General features: G+C 36.7%; 1 protein-coding gene across 1 annotated transcript in view; it reads right to left on the reverse strand.

Moving 5' to 3' along the window:
• The window catches only part of DMD (dystrophin), a 2099690-nt gene that overhangs the window by 1341456 nt on the left and 738780 nt on the right, over positions 1-19454 (reverse strand). Inside the window, exons 26-28 of the mRNA XM_032618871.1 lie at positions 17705-17875; positions 11623-11805; positions 393-527 (exon numbers count right to left, since the gene is read on the reverse strand). Coding sequence (XP_032474762.1) covers positions 393-527; positions 11623-11805; positions 17705-17875 — 489 coding nt within the window. The remainder of the gene's footprint in view (positions 1-392; positions 528-11622; positions 11806-17704; positions 17876-19454) is intronic.

Genomic DNA, 19454 nt, shown 5'->3' on the forward strand with positions numbered 1-19454 from the left:
TTCCAATTCAGTGAAGGTAGCTTTTAAACTGGAAATAATGTTTTACATTATCATCCTGTTTATCACTACTCCAATGGAGCAAAACTGTGCATTCAAACTGTCTTTGCAGGTCTGTAGTAGATTTAAGCAGGTAAAGAAAAATGTAAACATAGAACATAGTGATATAGCAAAAGGCATATGTCCTCTCTAAGAGGTTATTTAAATTCTTTTTAAAACCTTAACACTGGAAGGTTCAGAGAGGAATCAAATGTTTCATCCCAAGTGCTGGTGCTGGGGAAGGAACAGCAACTATACACTCTGCCTGGTTTTCTTTGAATTTATTTTCTTTTTGATTCTTGACATCTTTCAATAATGCATATAAATTATCACAATTATATTAATTCATAACTTACATCTAGCACCTCAGAGATTTCCTCAGCTCCACCAGGAATATTTTCAGTGGCCTTAAGTTTAAATTCTACTTCATTTAGCCACTTGTTTGCCTTCTCCAAGTATGACAGTAACTCATGCCAACATGCCCAAACTTCCTGTGAAAGAAATGTATATCACAAATGAAATATTTTGATAGAACAGTGAGTGTGCGATTTTGCCATTTCCATTTTTAAAACTTCTAAAAATAAAACATATTTTTTACCTTTTCTTGGTAGATCATTGAAAATGCAACTAGTCAATTTGAGTATCTAATATGTCCATAATTACAAATCATTAACAAAATATTTTATTACATGAATAAATTCAAGACTCAGTGATTTACTTTTTTAAATAAAAAATAATTCATCAACATTACAGTCTGGTCCTTCTCAAACTCTTCCAAAATACAGCAGAGAGAGGAACACTCCCAAACTCATTCTACGAGGCCACCAACACCTTGATATCAAAACCAGACAAGGATGTCACAAAGAAAGAAAACTACAAGCCAATATCACTGATGAACATAAATGCAAAAATCCTCAACAAAATACTAGCAAACAGAATCCAACAGCACATTAAAAGGATCATACACCATGATCAAGTGGGGTTTATTCCAGGAATTCAATGATTCTTCAATATATGCAAATCAATCAACGTGATACACCACATTAACAAACTGAAGGAGAAAAACCATATGATCATCTCAATAGATGCAGTGAAAGCTTTTGAAAAAATTCAACACCCATTTATGATAAAAGGCCTGCAGAAAGTAGGCATAGAGGGAACTTTCCTCAACATAATAAAGGCCATATATGACAAACCCATAGCCAACACCGTCCTCAATGGTGAAAAACGGAAAGCATTTCCACTAAGATCAGGAACAAGACAAGGTTGCCCACTCTCACCACTCTGATTCAACATAGGTTTTGAAGTTTTAGCACAGCAGTCAGAGAAGAAAAGGAAATAAAAGGAATCCAAGGGCTTCCCTGGTGGCGCAGTGGTTGAGAGTCCGCCTGCCGATGCAGGGGACACGGGTTTGTGCCCCGGTCCGGGAAGATCCCACATGCCGCGGAGCGGCTGGGCCTGTGAGCCATGGCCACTGGGCCTGCACGCCATGGCCGCTGGGCCTGCGCACCCAGAGCCTGTTGCTCCGCAACAGGAGAGGCCACAGCAGTGAGAGGCCCGCGTACCGCAAAAAAAAAAAAAAAACAGGAATCCAAGTCGGAAAAGAATAAGTAAGGTGTCACTGTTTGCAGATGACATGATACTATACATGGAGAATCCTAAAGATGCTACCAGAAAACTACAGAGCTAATCAATGGATTTGGTAAAGTAGCACGATACAAAATTAATGCACAGAAATCTCTTGCATTCCTATACATTAATGATGAAAAATCTGAAAATGAAATCAAGAAAACACTCCCATTTACTACTGCAACAAAAACAATAAAATATCTACGTATAAACCTACCTAAGGAGACAAAAGACCTGTATGCAGAAAATTATAAGACACTGATGAAAGAAATTAAAGATGATACAAATAGATAGAGAGATATACCATGTTCTTGGATTGGAAGAATCAACATTGTGAAAATGACTCTACTACCCAAACCAATCTACAGATTCAATGCAATCCCTATCAAACTACCACTGGCATTTTTCACAGAACTAAAACAAAAAATTGCACAATTTGTGTGGAAACACAAAAGACCCTGAATAGCCAAAGCAATCTTGGGAACGAAAAACGGAGCTGGAGGAATCAGGCTCCCTGACTTCAGACTATACTACAAAGCTACAGTAATCAAGACAGTATGGTACTGGAACAAAAACAGAAAGATAGATCAATGCAACAGGATAGAAAGCCCAGAGATAAACCCACGCACATATGGTCACCTTATCTTTGATAAAGGAGGCAGGAATGTACAGTGGAGAGAGGCCAGCCTCTTCAGTAAGTGGTGCTGGGAAAACTGGACAGGTACACGTAAAAGTATGACATTAGATCACTCCCTAACACCATACACAAAAATAAGCTCAAAATGAATTAAAGACCTAAATGTAAGGCCAGAAACTATCAAACTCTTAGAGGAAAACATAGGCAGAACACTCTATGACATAAATCACAGCAAGATCCTTTTTGACCCACCTCCTAGAGAAATGGAAATAAAAACAAAAATAAACAAATGGGACCTAATGAAACTTCAAAGCTTTTGCACAGCAAAGGAAACCATAAACAAGACCAAAAGACAACCCTCAGAATGGGAGAAAATATTTGCAAATGAAGCAACTGACAAAGGATTAATCTCCAAAATTTATAAGCAGCTCATGCAGTTCAATAACAAAAGAACAAACAATCCAATCCAAAAATAGGCAGAAGTCCTAAACAGACATTTCTCCAAAGAAGATATACAGACTGCCAACAAACACATGAAACAATGCTCAACATCATTAATCATTAGAGAAATGCAAATCAAAACTACAATGAGATATCATCTCACACCAGTCCGAATGGCCATCATCAAAAAATCTAGAAACAAAAAATGCTGGGGAGGGTGTGGAGAAAAGGGAACACTCTTGCACTGCTGCTGGGAATGTGAATTGGTACAGCCACTATGGAGAACAGTACGGAGGTTCCTTAAAAAACTACAAATAGAACTACCATACGACCCAGCAATCCCACTACTGGGCATATACCCTGAGGAAACCATAATTCAAAAAAGTCATGTACCAAAATGTTCATTGCAGCTCTATTTACAATCACACGGAGATGATGGAAACAACCTAAGTGTCCATAATCGGATGAATGGATAAAGAAGATGCGGCACATATGTACAATGGAATGTTACTCAGCCATAAAAAGAAACGAAATTGAGCTGTTTGTAATCCGGTGGATGGACCTAGAGTCTGTCATACAGAGTGAAGTAAGTCAGAAAGAGAAAGACAAATACCGTATGCTAACACATATATATGGAATTTAGGGGAAAAAAATGTCATGAAGAACCTAGGGGTAAGACAGGAATAAAGACACAGACCAACTAGAGAATGGACTTGAGGATATGGGGAGGGGGAAGGGTAAGCTGGGACAAAGCGAGAGAGTGGCATGGACATATATACACTACTAAACGTAAAATAGATAGCTAGTGGGAAGCAGCCGCAGAGCACAGGGAGATCAGCTGGGTGCTTTGTGACCACCTAGAGGGGTGGGATGGGAGGGTGGCAGGGAGGGAGACGCAAGAGGGAAGAGATATGGGAACATATGTATATGTATAACTGATTCACTTTGTTATAAAGCAGAAACTAACACACCATTGTAAAGCAATTATACTCCAATAAAGATGTAAAAAAAACCAAAAAAAAACATTGCAGGTTGGGAAATGGAAAAAATAAAAGCATATATAAAACTGCACGTATAAACCTAACATCCCAACACATCAACTATTACCACTTTCTGTGACCTCCTCTAAATTTTATCATATATAAATAACTAGATAGTTAAAAGTAAAGTATGGATTTAACTATAGCTCTTTTTAATAAACATTATATCCTATATTTTTTCCTATATTAATAGGAAGATATATTTTTTAATAAAAATCTAAGGTTTCATTTAAGTAGCTATAGTTTGGTTTCCTTAGTTTTATTTGCTATTATATCTTTCTGGTGACCATCATCATGAATATGAATTTTTCCGTATTTTAAATTATTTCCTTGTGGTATGTTATTAGAAATATGAATATGAACTATTTTGAGGATATTTTTATTTTTCAATGGCTTTTGATATACACTGTAAAAACTAATTAATATTCAAAAGTACTCATATATGAAAAAGCACAATTTTAAGACTGCTACCAGAAGAATATAGAAGAGACTCTTTTTGACCTTGGGATGGGGAAGAATATCTAAAATAAGACATTTTGTAAAAAGTGACCATAAGAAAGAGATAAATAAATTTAATTACATGAGAATTAAAACCTACTCATCAAAGAACACAAGAAATTGAAAAACAGCCTCAAACTTGAAGAAAACAACTGCAAAACTGGAAATAGATGAATATGAAAGGCACACTGAATCAGTTAAAAGATGAACATATAACCTAATAGAAAAATGAAAAAAAATCCTGAACCAGTATTTGAAAGAAAAAGATACATGTGATAAACATTCACAAGTATGTTCAGACTCATTAGTAACCAGGAGAATGTATGTCAGGATTACAGTGAGATATTTAACCCGCTGACTGACACAAATGAGAAGTTTGACAATTCCAAGTGTGAGAGAAGATACGCATTAACACAAATTTGTATTTATTGCTGATAGGTGTGTATATTAGAATGATCATTTTGGAAAACAATGTCATTCCCAGTAAGGTGAATATTCACATACCTAAACAACCCAGCAACTCCACTTTTCCATACACATCCTCAGAGAAACTGGTTTGGATGGACAACGAAGAGAGTTACAAGAATGTTCATTTCAGTGCTTTTTGTAATAACCAAAATAAAAAAAGAAGGAAACGAACCTAAATGTCCAGTGGCAAGAAAATGTACAAATACACTGTATCATATTTACACAGAGAATACAGAAGCAAAAATGAAAACTTAACCAAAGAGAACCATATGGATGAGGCCCAGACACAAAAATGTTGAACAAAAAGAGCTAGCCCCAGAAAACAATATATTATAGGTTATCACTTTCTACAACCCTCAAAACAAGCAAAGTTGAGCAGTATATTGTTTAGGCATCCACATGTGTATGATAATTTTTTTTTTTTTAGCAGAGAAATAATAAAGACAATTTTCTGGATTAGGGTTATGTCTGCTGGGAAAAAGTAGGAAGATACATTAGAGGATAAGAATATTAAGAGTCATTTTCTATTAGCTTGGAGATTGGAACTATTGGGCAAATTTATAGATATAGCAGTGCAGTCACTACCACCTGCAACCCCTCCCCCACAACCAAAAATGAAGCCTAGGAAGGAAGTTTTATTTTAGGAGAAACTAAAAATTCTAAAAATTCTATCAGATTCCCTATATTTTCACCTTTGCTCATAGCCCTTGCAAATGATGGAGAACATTCTCTCTCTAACTGATGACAAGTATCAGTCTAACCTGCCTTGCTAGCCTACCAATTCTTGCTTAGTATTTTATGTACAGTTTATTACAGAAAGTGAAATTAAGTATTTTGCTTTAAAAAGTGATAGAAATCTTAAATCTGGGTCATTTCCAGCTCCTGCTGGACTACAGGCTGTCTTCCTTCTGGGCAAAGATCCCAGTGGGAAAATATAAATATCCCATCTAATACACGAGGGTACTTTAGAGCTTTGAAGATAAGGAGATGCGATTGGTAATGTGTCTTATTAACTTTGGTGCAGATTGAGATAATGAACTACCTTGCTGATTTAACCATCAGGATGGATGGCCTCTTGTGTCCTCAATGCATCTGAAGGACACAGCTGGAGAGGCTGAATGTACTGGCTTTACAGGTCACCTTTGCAAAATAAAATATAGTCTTGCAGCCTGAATTGGGAGCTAAAAGCCATTTAGAATAACTGTTAACAGTTTGGAACTTAAAATTACCTTGAAATCACCAAATTCAAAGTGGCTTTGAAGAAAGTACAAATGAAAAAGGAAACTTCCATTCAAAATGGAGCTGATGTGGTAAACCCTTCCCCCAACCTGATCCAGTCATATTAAAATGCTAGATAAAATATTTTTAAAAAACCTTTTAAATTTACAGCTGATTTATGAAACAAGTATGAAAAATCTTCAGGTGGCAGAAATAAAAGGGGAAGTTAAGTGCACTAAAGGTTGGGAAACCAAGCTTAACAAAATACTGGCATATCAGAACATAAAAGCTGGTGTATTCAAAACTAATTGGGGATGGGAAAAGAGGCATTGGTCTCATGCATTCCAGGGAGGTGGAAAAGCGTAAAGCTGGGTGTCACCTCTCCTGGAAACAAGAACTATAAAATCCCCATCCACTGGAGTATAAGGAATTAGCAAGGAAGCTGAGGATCCTTTGGATTCTGGTTGGAAGATAAGGATCCACCCGTAAGGAAGTGAAACCTAAGTTTATATCACATGAGGATAGAACATAGCATCTCTCAGACTCTGGTAGGGACAAAGAGAAAAGACTCATAAGGACCCTCCAATAGCCTAGCACAGAAGGGATTTCCAGTAAAATATAATTCCTACTAGAGATGAGCTCACAAACAAAAAAATTACAAGTGTGTGACAAAATTCACTACCATTAGAGGGAGTCAACAGTTGTAACAAATGGTAGAATCCATACATTGTGATCAGAGATAACAGAACATTGTTTTAAAAATTTTATAATAAGTAAGTTGAGCCTGGTGATAAAAGTTGCCAGTAGGATCTACTTTTCTTGAGACTAACAACCAGAATTCATACTTAAGAAATAAAATGGCTAAGTTCCCTACATTCCATGTTGCTAAAACTTCTGCTAGATGTTTCTACAAGCCCTCATCTAAAGAGAGATGGCTAATGGGGAGGGCACTGGGGGAACATGAAGAGAGGAGAATTTGAAAAGTTAGGCAATCCTTTTTTCTCACCTTTTTATGAGGGTGTTTAGGGGAAACTCATCTGGTCCCTTGGTCCCTTTTCTTTACAGGATCTAAAAGAGCAATGCTCTTCAAGTGGGTGGGTATATTCAGAAAGGAATGGTTGACATGCATTCCCTACTGAGATGCTGGTATGGCCAAAGAGGAATCAAGGACAACTATTTCACGTTTCTCATTCCTAAGAGTTACGTAATATGGGATCTGTCAGTGCCCACAGGCTGATTTGAGATATAGTGGGTAAGACAAAAAGGTTTAATTTTCAACGTGGTATAAGGCTATTGGCAAGAGTCAGCCTGAAATTCTTGTTGAATACTCCAAGGTTATCAGGTATGCTTAGGAAATCTTTTCTAGGGTTCAAAGTCCATGTGAACAAGGCCAACTGGGCTCTCCATCAGACCACAACAAACCTATAGAGAACAAGCCAGATCAGTAGTGATAAACTATAGAGTCTGGCGATAACAGACTCATCATCACAGATGTGTGTGGGTATTAACAAAAAAGTTAATAGCAACTGCAGCCAGCCAAAGAAAGAACATCAGATGAAGAGTATTTTTCCTTCCTTATCCTCCCATATACTAAAATTAGAAGATTACTATCCAGAAATTGAGAGAAGAGGACTGTAAGACCTTTTTTCTCACTCCCACAACTGTATAAATTACTGAATCCACAAGATTAAGCTGGTGGAAGATTTAAATAAAGTATGAGATCAAAATTTATATGAGACTTTTAGGGCTTCCCTAGTGGCACAGTGGTTAAGAATCCACCTGCCAATGCAGGAGAGACGGGTTCGAGCCCTGGTCCAGGAAGATCCCACATGCCGCGGACCAATGAAGCCCGTGCACCACAACTACTGAGCCTGCACTCTAGAGCCTGTGAGTCACAACTACTGAGCCTGCATGCCTAGAGCCCATGCTCCGCAACAAGAGAAGCCACCACAATGAGAAACCCATGCACTGCAACGAAGAGTAGCCCCCACTCGCTGCAACTAAAGAAAGCCTGAGCGCAGCAATGAAGACCAAACATAGCCAAAAAGAGAAAAACAAATACCGTACGCAGCCAAAAATAAAATAAAAAAAATAAAAACAAAATTTATGAGACTTTTAATAACTAAAAGTAAATGAAAACTTAGAGGATCAGACTGAAATACTGATTAAAAAGCCAACTATAGGCAGAAAATGGAGTTTAACCTGGTTGGTTTTAGTTACTGGAAAACCAAAACTGTTTCATGCTTATTACTCTTGAAGTTGAGATTTCTCAACCAACTATATTACATAAGTTTAAATTGTTTAAAGGAAAAAACAGAATTACACAAAAGCAGATTATGCAAAAGAGACAAATTTGCAAAACAACTAAGCAAAACATTGAGAAATGGAAAATACAGCCTTTGAAAAAATACAAACACACACACATATAGATAGATGTGAATGCAGAGATGAATGTATTTATATATCAAAGAATAAGTTATGCACTAGGCAGGTGAAGAGAAAACTTGAGAACTGGAAGACGGATTTTAGAAGATTACCCAGAGTCCAAAAGATAGAGATAGAAATATAGAAAATACTAAAGAGAAGCCAAGAATCTGAATACAGGATGGGGAGATTCTTCATAGATCTAATAAAGGTTCCCCTAGGAAGGAATGGAGAGATTAGGAGAAAGAAAACCTCCAGAAAAGCTTTTTGGAGACCACCAAAGAAAGAAAGAATCTTTCTGTTCTTATTAATACACCAGGTGACAAAGTACAAATGAAAGCAAATTACACATAGATAGACTGAAACTGCAAAGCATCAAAGACAAAGAGAAAATGGAAATGTACCTGAGAAAATTATAAAGAAACGATAATTTGGCAGCAGACTTCTTGACAGCAAGAAATTGCAGAAGAAAACAGAATAACATTTTTCAGTGTTGTAAAAAAAATAACTCCCCTAGCATAATTATATGCTCAGCTAGGCCATTCCTCAACACTGAGAGCGAAAAAAAAAAAAAGGCATTTTCAGTCATACAAAGTCTGAGAGCACTTGCTATTCACACTCAATGAAAGAGCAGAAGCAAAAGAAGGGTACGGAAAAGCAAAAATCATCACAGAAGTTGGTAAAATAGTGATGGCAAACCTAAATAAATATTAATAATAATTTCAACAACACAGTGGCAATAGCACTGACTAATTTAGGGGGATAAGAAATAGGCTGCAACAACAATATGGAAGATGGGAAATAAATTCAGAGTTAAATGATTCTAGTGGTTCTGCTATATCATTGTTAGGTGTGTAGAAATATTTATCATTGGTGGACTTTGTGGATTAAGGTATGCAAGATAGTATTTAAGGTAATTAAGGGTTCCATTAAAATAAATAGCATATATATTCCAAACCAGTGGAGAAGGAATAAAAAGAGACTAAATAACTTGATAACTTTAACACGAAGAGGAAACTTTAGAAGTGTCATTACAGATGAGAAATGGAACGATAATTCATAAAAAATCTTGAAAATTTTGTTATCAATATGAAAATTAATTAATTTTGGAAAACATACCCCAAAATAGATTTCTGGAGGAGTAGCATATTTCTTTTAACATCTTTATTGGAGTATAATTGCTTTACAGTGTTGTGTTAGTTTCTGCTGTATAACAAAGTGAATCAACTATATGTATACATATATCCCTCTGGCGTCTCCTTCCTACTCTCCCAATCCCATCCCTCTAGGTGGTCACAATGCATCGAGCTGATCTCCTGTGCTACGCAGCTGCTTCCCACTAGCTATCTATTTTACATTTGGTAGTGCATATATGTCCATGACACTCTCTCACTTCGTCCCAGCTTATCCTTCCCCCTCCCCATGTCCTCAAGTCCATTCTCTACGTCTGTGCCTTTATTCCTATCCTGCCCCTAGGTTCTTCAGAACCCTTTTTTTTTTTTTTTTTTAGATTCCATATATGTGTGTTAGCATATGGTATTTGTTTTTCTCTTTCTGACCTACTTCACTCTGCATGACAGACTCTAGGTCCATCCACCTCACTACAAATAATTTCCTTTCTTTTATGGCTGAGTAAAATTCCATTGCATATATGTGCCACATCTTCTTTATCCATTCATCTGTCGATGGACCCTTAGGTTGCTTCCACGTCCTGGCTATTGTAAATAGAGCTGCAATGAACACTGTGGTACATGAACAAACAACCCAATCCAAAAATGGGCAGAAGACCTAAATAGACATTTCTCCAGAGTAGCATATTTTTAAGTGAACAACATGAATAATAGAAAGCAAAGAATAATGATGATGTAAAGAAATTAGGAACCTAAGAAAACAATATTTAAATGTTTTATTTGAATATGATCAGAAAGCACTTCCTTAGATATAAAAAGTCCTTATCTCATATAACATGATATTGAATCAGTTGTGACTTCCTTGAAACTTTCAGGGTCATCTCTCCCCATTCTTTGTTTTATTTTCTGTAGTACTGACATAGCACCAATTGAAGAGATTTTCCTTTATATTCTCAGCAACTATAATAGTTCCTTGAATACAGAAGGCACTAGGCAAGTGTGTGAGGAGTGAATTTGATAAAAAATGAACAGGGACTGATAAATAAAGAAGGAACTGGAATTGATAATGGAGAAACTTGAAGTTGTAATATTGGAAATCTTGGGTACAGGGTGAAGGATACAGTTTTAATATTTTTTAAAGGTCTACTCTATTGGTCTGAGTTTTATCTGCCTCTAAACATAAAACACTTAATATAAAAAGCTCCCTAAACAATCATGTTCTTCAACAATAATGGGACACCTGAATTCTTTATCAACTATATTAACAAAGATGACTCAGTTTATGCAGGAGAAGTTGGCTGAATTTAAAGCCCAATTGGTGTGCAGTATCTGGCGGCTTCAGAATTTGGTAGTAGGTAAAGTTTTGGAATCCTTGACATGATACGAACTGCTAATAAACAGTATTTTCACATGGAGAATCACAGTTTGCTTTTGATACAATTACATGGTAATCACTTGGGGTATCTGAATTCCTTATCAAGTATATTCAGAGTATCATAACCTAAGGAGTAAAGCATATGGGAAAGATAAGGCAGGACTTATGATAATAAATTAATATAATGTAAAATGTCCAAAAAAAAGCTAGTTAGACAATATGTCTTGTAAAGAACTCTATAGGGCACCGCAATTGTTAAAGAGAATTATAATAAGATATACTATCTCCCCAGAATACCTTCCTGCTAAGATAATTATATGACTTTATGGACATTCAAATATATGAAAAAAGAGAGGCCAGTTTCTATAAATCTTGAGAAAACTTATTCATGGGATTTTGTGACCTAATAATAATAATAACAACAACAACAACAGACTGGGAGTGGCTCACAAGTACTGAGTGCTAGGCTAAGTACTTTATATAGAATAGCTTATTTAATTTTCTCACTCTATGAAATCAGTATTATTTTTATGTCCATTTTACAGATAGGAAACAGGTTTATAGGAGTTAAGCAAATGGCCCACAGTTGCAAACTTGTAAGTGCCTGAGTGAAGAATTTGAGCCTAAGTAATCTTAAACCAGAGTTTGTGTTCTTAATCACTATGCTTCACATATAACCATAAGTTGACATATAGTAATTGATAAAGATCAAGAAAAGCAACTGACTTCCAAAGTCTTGCATTTCCCATTCAGCCTGGTGCAGAGCCACTGGTAGTTGGTGGTCAGTGTGTCAAGTTCCTTTTTTAAGGCCTCTTGTGCTGCAGCTGGAGCTTGAGCTATGACATCGTTTACAGACTCAGTGAGGAGTTTCACTTTTGCTTCTTTTTGCTGGGCCTCTTCTTTAGCTCTCTGAAAAATAAACAATGCTCTCTTAATAGCAAGGCAATGACTTTACTTTCAAGATGCATTCCTATATATCATATTCTTTCTTCCTTGCAACATTTCTGTTAGAATGAGATTGATAAAAACAAATCCAATACTGACTGCAATCACTTCCATAAATTTGAGTTTAGTGACGGGACTTCCCTGGTGGCGCAGTGGTTAAGAATCCACCTGCCAAGGCAGGGGACATGGGTTCGAGCCCTGGTCTGGGAAGATCCCACATGTCATGGAGCAACTAAGCTGCCCATGCGCCAAAACTACTGAGCCTGCGCGCCACAACTACTGAGCCTGTGCACAACTACTGAAGCCCACGCGCCTAGAGCCCGTGCTCTGCAACAAAAGAAGCCACCGCAATGAGAAGCCCGCGCACCACAACAAAGAGTAGCCCCCACTACCCCCATCTCGCTGCAACTAGAGAAAGCCCGTGTGCAGCAATGAAGACCCAACACAGCCAAAAATAAATAAATTAAATAAAATTAAAAAAAAAAATTTGAGTTCAGTGACAATTGGAAACTTGCAGGAAAAATTTTATAATCAGAATGTAACTGACCTTTAATCAGAATAGTTTGAAAAGTAGTCTGTATGTGGATGTGTATTTGTGGAGAATACACAAACACACACACACACATATATATACACACACATACATGAAATAAGCAAGAAACAAATATTTCAATGCTAACTAGGTTCAAAAATATCTCATAGTCTAGAATTGAAATCACTTATAAATTACTCGGATGAATATTGAAATCAGTACAAATATCATTATTTAAATCAAAGAATAATTAACACAGAAATAACTCTTCTTAATGCTATATTTGTAACATATTTTGTTAAAAGAAAGCTGTGTTCAGTAACTGAAAACACGTAAGAGAAAGAGAAATTCCTGACATGAGGGGGCTGGCCTAGTACAGCTATGCCTTGGTATTCTTGTGTTGAAGATAAACTGTTTCACAAAACATCAATATCAGACATGCTACTTTGTTACCACTGCAGATCATGACAGAAATTCCACTCCATAATCATGTAAGAATATAGACAAAAACATAAACAATGTCCAAACCAGAAAATATCAGACATTTCCCCATCCTGTTAATGAGTCACTGCTGCTTCTTTATCAATTATTACGTATCTTCAGCCTCTCTCTAGTCTTCTCTCCTTCCAGAAAAAATGTATTAAGATACCCAATCACAGAGTTACTCCTACTAGGTGTCAAAATGAAATCCACAGCAAAGCCCTTAAACCCTCCCTTAAATCATCTAACACAAACCCACATCCTACAACAGGTTTGATTACTCATATAACCCATGGCTGCCCATGGTGTGTATTCTCCCTCATTACCAAAAGTAATAAACTCAACTTGTTCAACTACAGGAGTGTTGCTATTCGTCTGTGGGTTACTATGAAGGCCGACCTTGAGACGAGCTTTCCAGCATAAGTAGTTTATGCACGATGTGAAGGAAACAGCGGTAGGGAGATGGGGAATGGAAAGAGAATGGAGATTAGAAGGGTATACTTATTAACCCAGCAATTGCTGTTGGTGACTGGAGTTTAATCCTGCCAAGAAGCTCTGGGAAACACAGGTCTCAGGTTTATCCCACTCAGGGGTGAGGGCACTGGGGTATTTATACACCATCTCCCATCATTGGTTGAACCCTGTTGGGGGAATGTTAATTTCCTAGTATGTGAAGCCATACTCAGGTGGAAAAAGTGGGATTCGGTGGCCTCAGAAAGCTGTCAGGTAAAGAAATGCAGATTCTGGCAGGTGGAAGTTGTGCCTATATGCAGTATAGTAGTGAGAATAAAGGGATATGGGCAGTAAATGGGCAAAGTCAGCTATAGAATGCCTTTCTAATTTTCAACACAATCACTCTATGCCTTTGGATTTAGTCCCATAATGCCTTAAAAAGTATAAAATGCGATGGCAGATGCAAGTTGTTTTGACTATTAAATGACTCCTTCACTGATTTTAATTGATTGAAATTTTATTTCAAAACTTTAAATAAATCTGTCTTTTGGCACACTGAGTATGGGATTTGTTTCTATGCAAACCATATTTTGGCCAGTGTAACTTTAGCATTAAAAACAACTTTGACAAACATTAATCACTTAGTATGTGCTACTGTGTGCTATGACAGACATGTCGTATGTACTACCTCATTGGATCTTTAACGAAACCTTGTGAAATAAGTTTTGTTTTCTCTATATTACACATCCAAGAACCGAGGTTCAGAGAGTTTAAGTAAATCATCCTGGGAGTTACATCTTTTCTTTCACATAGCTTCTGTTAAGCCCATCTCAAATCCTCTGTGAGATGAAGAAGGAACATGATGTAGTGGATCCAGTGAATGAAATTGCATTTTATGCAAATTATAAACAACCCATGAAACGATCAAAAATGCAGAATAAGAAACATTTCCCCCTGATGTTTAGGCGCTCATAAATTCTTTTTTAAAATCAGGCTTAGCAATTGGGAAAGGTTCAGAGAAGAATGGTAAGAGAAAAGGAGATCATGACCAATTTCTCCACTGCAGGGAAAGGTAGAAAACTAAATGACTGGTATAGTTTAGACATAATCCTCATCAGAAGTGGTGGCTTTTTTTCCATATATTTCTAGGAAGCTAACCATCATAAGCTCAGACACCTTTCATTGCCAATACCTCAAACCAGTGGTTGTCAAAATGTGCTTCCTTGGAACCACCTTGGAACTTATTCCTTGGCATGACCTGGAAACTTTTTAGAAATGAAAAATCTCAGGCTCCACCTCAGTCTTCCAGGTGATTCTGATCCTCCCTCCATTGGGATTATTCTAGCCTGCCCCCCCACAGAATGAGAATAGCAAATACATGTATGTAATTCCTAGTAAACACTAGGACTAGAGTTACCATGTTGTAAAAATTTTAAAAAGAAAGAAAGAAAACCATCAAAAACTGAAATTCCAGAGTTTTTTTTAAAGGGTTTAATATAAATTTCAGCATACAGTCACTTCAGACCTTCAAAAGAATTAGATGTTGCTAATGAAACACTCCCCTTGGCTCTTTTATGTTAAAAGTTTTGTTTACAGAGAAAAAAGAAGTCAAAAGCAGCATTATCATTTTCAAGTAAAACACAGGAGAGAAAAGTAAAGAAACAGAAAGTCTCTACTTTTTATCTGACTAAATCAAGGAGAAATGATGAAGTAGGTCTATGAGTCTCTTCCGACAATGAAGAAAAATTTGCTCTCAACAGGAGCACAGGTGGAAGCCTGAACAAGGTACTATCACTACCCTCTAGGTAGGGAAACAGACTGAAAGAGATTACCTTGACTGGCAGACAGAAAACACAAGAAATGCCAACTCCCTTTGCTGTTGTGGACACAAGCTGCCTGAGCTTTTCCTCTTTTCAATATTACCCCCATATGCACCAGTTTTTTAGCTAAATCTGTTATTTAAACATGCAAATCAGTGTGAACTGATTGGTTGGGCCACTCATTTCAGGGACTGTGTATAACTTTTTTAAAAAAAATTTGAGACAGTCTACTCTCCAGTACTGGAAAAGGAAAAGGGATCTGACTGATTGGCTACCAGATAAGCAGTGTTCAAGGAATGAGGGGAGAGGGCCAGATCCAAACAAAGGAACAAGGAAACACAGAACAGCTGAACACAAGCTGACTGCTGATTATCTCCTTAGGGATCTGAAGCAGCGGCTATGCAGCATTAGAAGAGATGGCGAGAAAAGCCGTGAGGGAATTGAGACGTGCGAGGAAAGGCAAGTGGGGTGGCACATGCTTCACAGAATGGAATGGAATGGCATATCATAGCTTAGAACAGCTCAGAATGGGATAGGGATAGAGGGAAATATATTCTTGATTCTACCACAGATAAAGCCTGTGACTATGAGTAAATTATTTGACCTATCTGGGAATTTCCGTTTTCTGATCTGCACAGAGGAAGTGTAGACTAGTTTCCTTCCAAAGTATCCTCCAGCTCTCACATTCTATAATGATATAATTTCCTTAATGGGGACCTCCCCACAGTCAAACTTAAAATCATTATAGTCCTTCCAATGGCTTTCTCATTTCACTAAGAATGAAAACCCCTCCATATCCTACAAAGCTCCTGTGTTAGCAGATACCTACTCAGCCCCTCCACATCATCTCAGGTCATTTATCCTGTTTTACTCTCTTCAGGCAGGTGGACCTCTTTCTCTTCCCAATTAGCCTTAGGGTCTTTGCAGGAGCTCTTCCCTCAGAATGGAATGTGCCCCATAAGACATTTTTAAGGTTGGCTTTTTCTTATGATTCATATCTCAGATTAAATATAATTCCTCACAAATACCCTACAAATCAACCCTTTCTAAAACAGCATCTCACCACCTCCAACTCCCACCTGCACTCTAGTTATTATTTATTTCACAATCCTGGTTTATTTTTTTGGGAAATCATCATGATCTCAAATGAATTTTTAAATTTCTCCATTCATTGCCTACCCCCCCAACTAGAATGAAAATTCCAAGAAGTCAGGTAGCTTTTATGTATTGCACACTACTGTATTCTGTGTCTAGAAGGGTGTTTGACAGTAAGTATACAATATTTCTTGATAAATGAGTGATGTATGGTATTGTTAGATTAGAATGATTCTATAGTTTTTAATACTCAAAGACACTATTACTGTTTATCCAAATATAGTCTTCCTTATATGTTTTAATTTTAATTTCCATGTGACTAAAGCCATATGATATCTTTGATATTTAAGCATCTGAGTTTTCATGTGGGCACATTCTACTATTAATTACAATATTCATTGAATAATCATATAAATATATAATAAAGTGCATATAATTAATTTCTTACCACACAACAATGATAATAATAATTAACTAGTTTGGGGCATCTATTTTGTGTACTACATTAGGACTTTTATGTTTCACCCTTCAAATAATTCTGAAAATCAGGTATTTTGATATCCAGTTCACAAATGAGGGAATGAAAGCTCACTGGGTTTATGCAACTTGCCCGTTTACACAGTTGGCAAGGGGCCAAAGCAGGTTTTAAACCCAAGTGTCTAGCTCCAAAATGATTCTGCTCCATCATGAGGCCTCAAACCAAACAAATATGTATTAATAATTCACCTAGGCTAATGTGGTTAAAAAATGTGTTATTGCTAGTACATGAAGATAATAAGCATCATTATAGCTGCAAATCATTGAGTGCTCACGCTGAGCTAGGCAATTTACTTACATTTAAGTTTCAATCCTCAGTTGATACTTTCAAGTTATAAAATGAGATGATTTACACATGAAAAAATAGAGGATTACACTGACTACTGAGTTGTCCGGGGCCATCCTGAAATGCAGTTGTGTAGATCCAATTACCAAGCTTCACCTCCCAGTCCTTTCTACATATCAGTTTCCTTGGTCCTAAATCAATGTTGTATTTTTTATCCTATCGTTTCAAGAGAAGTTCATGTAAACACAGTCCTTTTATCCACATTAAAGACCATCAGCTAAAATATTTAGTACTCCCAAATTCTAAGAAACCCTTTAAACCACCAAATTAACACAGCCTGTTGACATTTCCAACTATCATTTCAATAACACTTTGACATATTTCCAGTTTGAATTTGCATCAGCTAGAAACATCTAATGTGAGTAGCTGATTCCAATCTCTTAATAGTACATAATTTCAAGGGGAAAGTGCTCCAAACCGTGATTGTCAATATTTACGTTGTGACCACAATGCATAGACTTAATAAATAAAAAGTTTAAACATTCTACACAACGTATATCAAACTTGAAGCTAAATCAATCAAAAAGCAACCTCTACTATTAAACCAACAAAAGAGCCGACTGTGCAGAATCACAATTTGTTTTATTTGGTTTCTTTTACCTTCATCTCTTCAACTGCTGTCTGTAATTCATCTGGGGTTTTATATTCAAAGTCTCTCTCTAGGTATTCTTCTTCAGCTTGTGTCATCCATTCATGCATCTCTGATAAATCTTTCTGAAGGCTTACAGTTTTATCCAAACCTCCCTTTAAGGCCTCCTTTCTGGCATAGACCTTCCATAAAACAAACCAAGAAGTAAAGCGTGAATATTGAAAGTCACAAAACATTACCATTATATTATTACTGACGAATCTGTAAATAATAGAAAGCTTAGATACAAAAGATGAAGCAAGAAGTAAAAAGCTTACATGAAGGAGGAAAGTAAGTCATAGCAATTGGATACACTTAATTTCACCTAAGTGTTAAAATGCGATATAGGCATTTACTTGGCATAATGAACAGATTCTCTTAAGACCATAATTTAGCTATTGTGTATGGTAATGCATTTCTGCAAATGGAGAATAAAGAAAAACATTGTTTCAGTTGGAAGAGTAAATTTATTGGCACACAATAGAAGTAGAAATTCTTTGTGCTCTTTGATGCTGTTTTACAAGTTCAAATATCCTAGGAACTTAATAATCATATACCTACAGAAAACGCTCATAAAAAAGAAAAAAATAGAAAATGGATAAAAGACATAGTCATGTAATTCACAGAAATAAAATTAAAATGAAGCCATATATATGTGAAAAGATGCTCAGTATCATTTATAGTTAAATAACAGCAAATTAAATTAAATTAGTATGTTTTCAAATATGAGACTGGAAAAAACTAGCAAAAATGCCCAGTTTGAGCAGGGATGTGGGAAGAGAAAAGTTTTTATACCCATTGAGGGAAATATCTGACATAGTACAACCTTTTAGACAGTAAATTGGCAAAATGCATTAAATTTCTTAATGTTCATAAATCTGAGTCTACTCTTCCACTTTAAAGAATGAATCATACAAAACGAAGTGTACGAAGTTGTATGTACACTATTCAATTCAGCTTTGGAGACAGCAACATATTGGAAACAAACCCAAATGTGCTTTCATGGAGAGTTAGGTAAATAAATAGTGGGATACACATGTACACACACAGAATAGGATACCACATAGCACCAATACATCTATACTGAAGCGGAAGTTATCCAGTATTTAATTTTAAATTAACAAAACAAGTTGAAAAACAGCATGTGTGACAGGAGACTTGTGCCTTGTAAAGCCTCATACATTTCTGAAATACTAACTTTATAACAGAATTTATTACTTATTAACCAGAAAGATAGCAAAACTTAAAATACCTAAGAGAAAATCGTGCATGTTAATAGCCTGTTATAAAGTACTCTGCTGTAACACATTGAGGGAAAAATCTCAATTCAGTATTAGAATGATTATATATAGTGCTTCTGTTTTACCTTAAAAAATAACTCTAGGGACTTCCCTGGTGGTGCAGTGGCTAGGAATCTGCCTGCCAATGCAGGGAACACAGGTTCGAGCCCTGGTCCGGGAAGATCCCACATGCTGCGGAGCAACTAAGCCCGTGCGCCACAACTATTGAGCTTGCGCTCTAGAGCCTGTGAGCCACAACTACTGATCCCATATGCCACAACTACTGAGGCCCACACGCCTAGAGCCAGTGCTCCGCAACAAGAGAAGCCACCGCAATGGGAAGCCTGCACACCACAACGAAGAGTAGCCCCCACTCGCCGCAACTAGCGAAAGCCCGCATGAAGCAACGAAAACCCAACACAGCCAAAAATAAATAAATTAA

This window comes from Phocoena sinus, chromosome X, assembly GCF_008692025.1.
Source record: "Phocoena sinus isolate mPhoSin1 chromosome X, mPhoSin1.pri, whole genome shotgun sequence".
Taxonomy (NCBI): Eukaryota; Metazoa; Chordata; class Mammalia; order Artiodactyla; family Phocoenidae; genus Phocoena; species Phocoena sinus.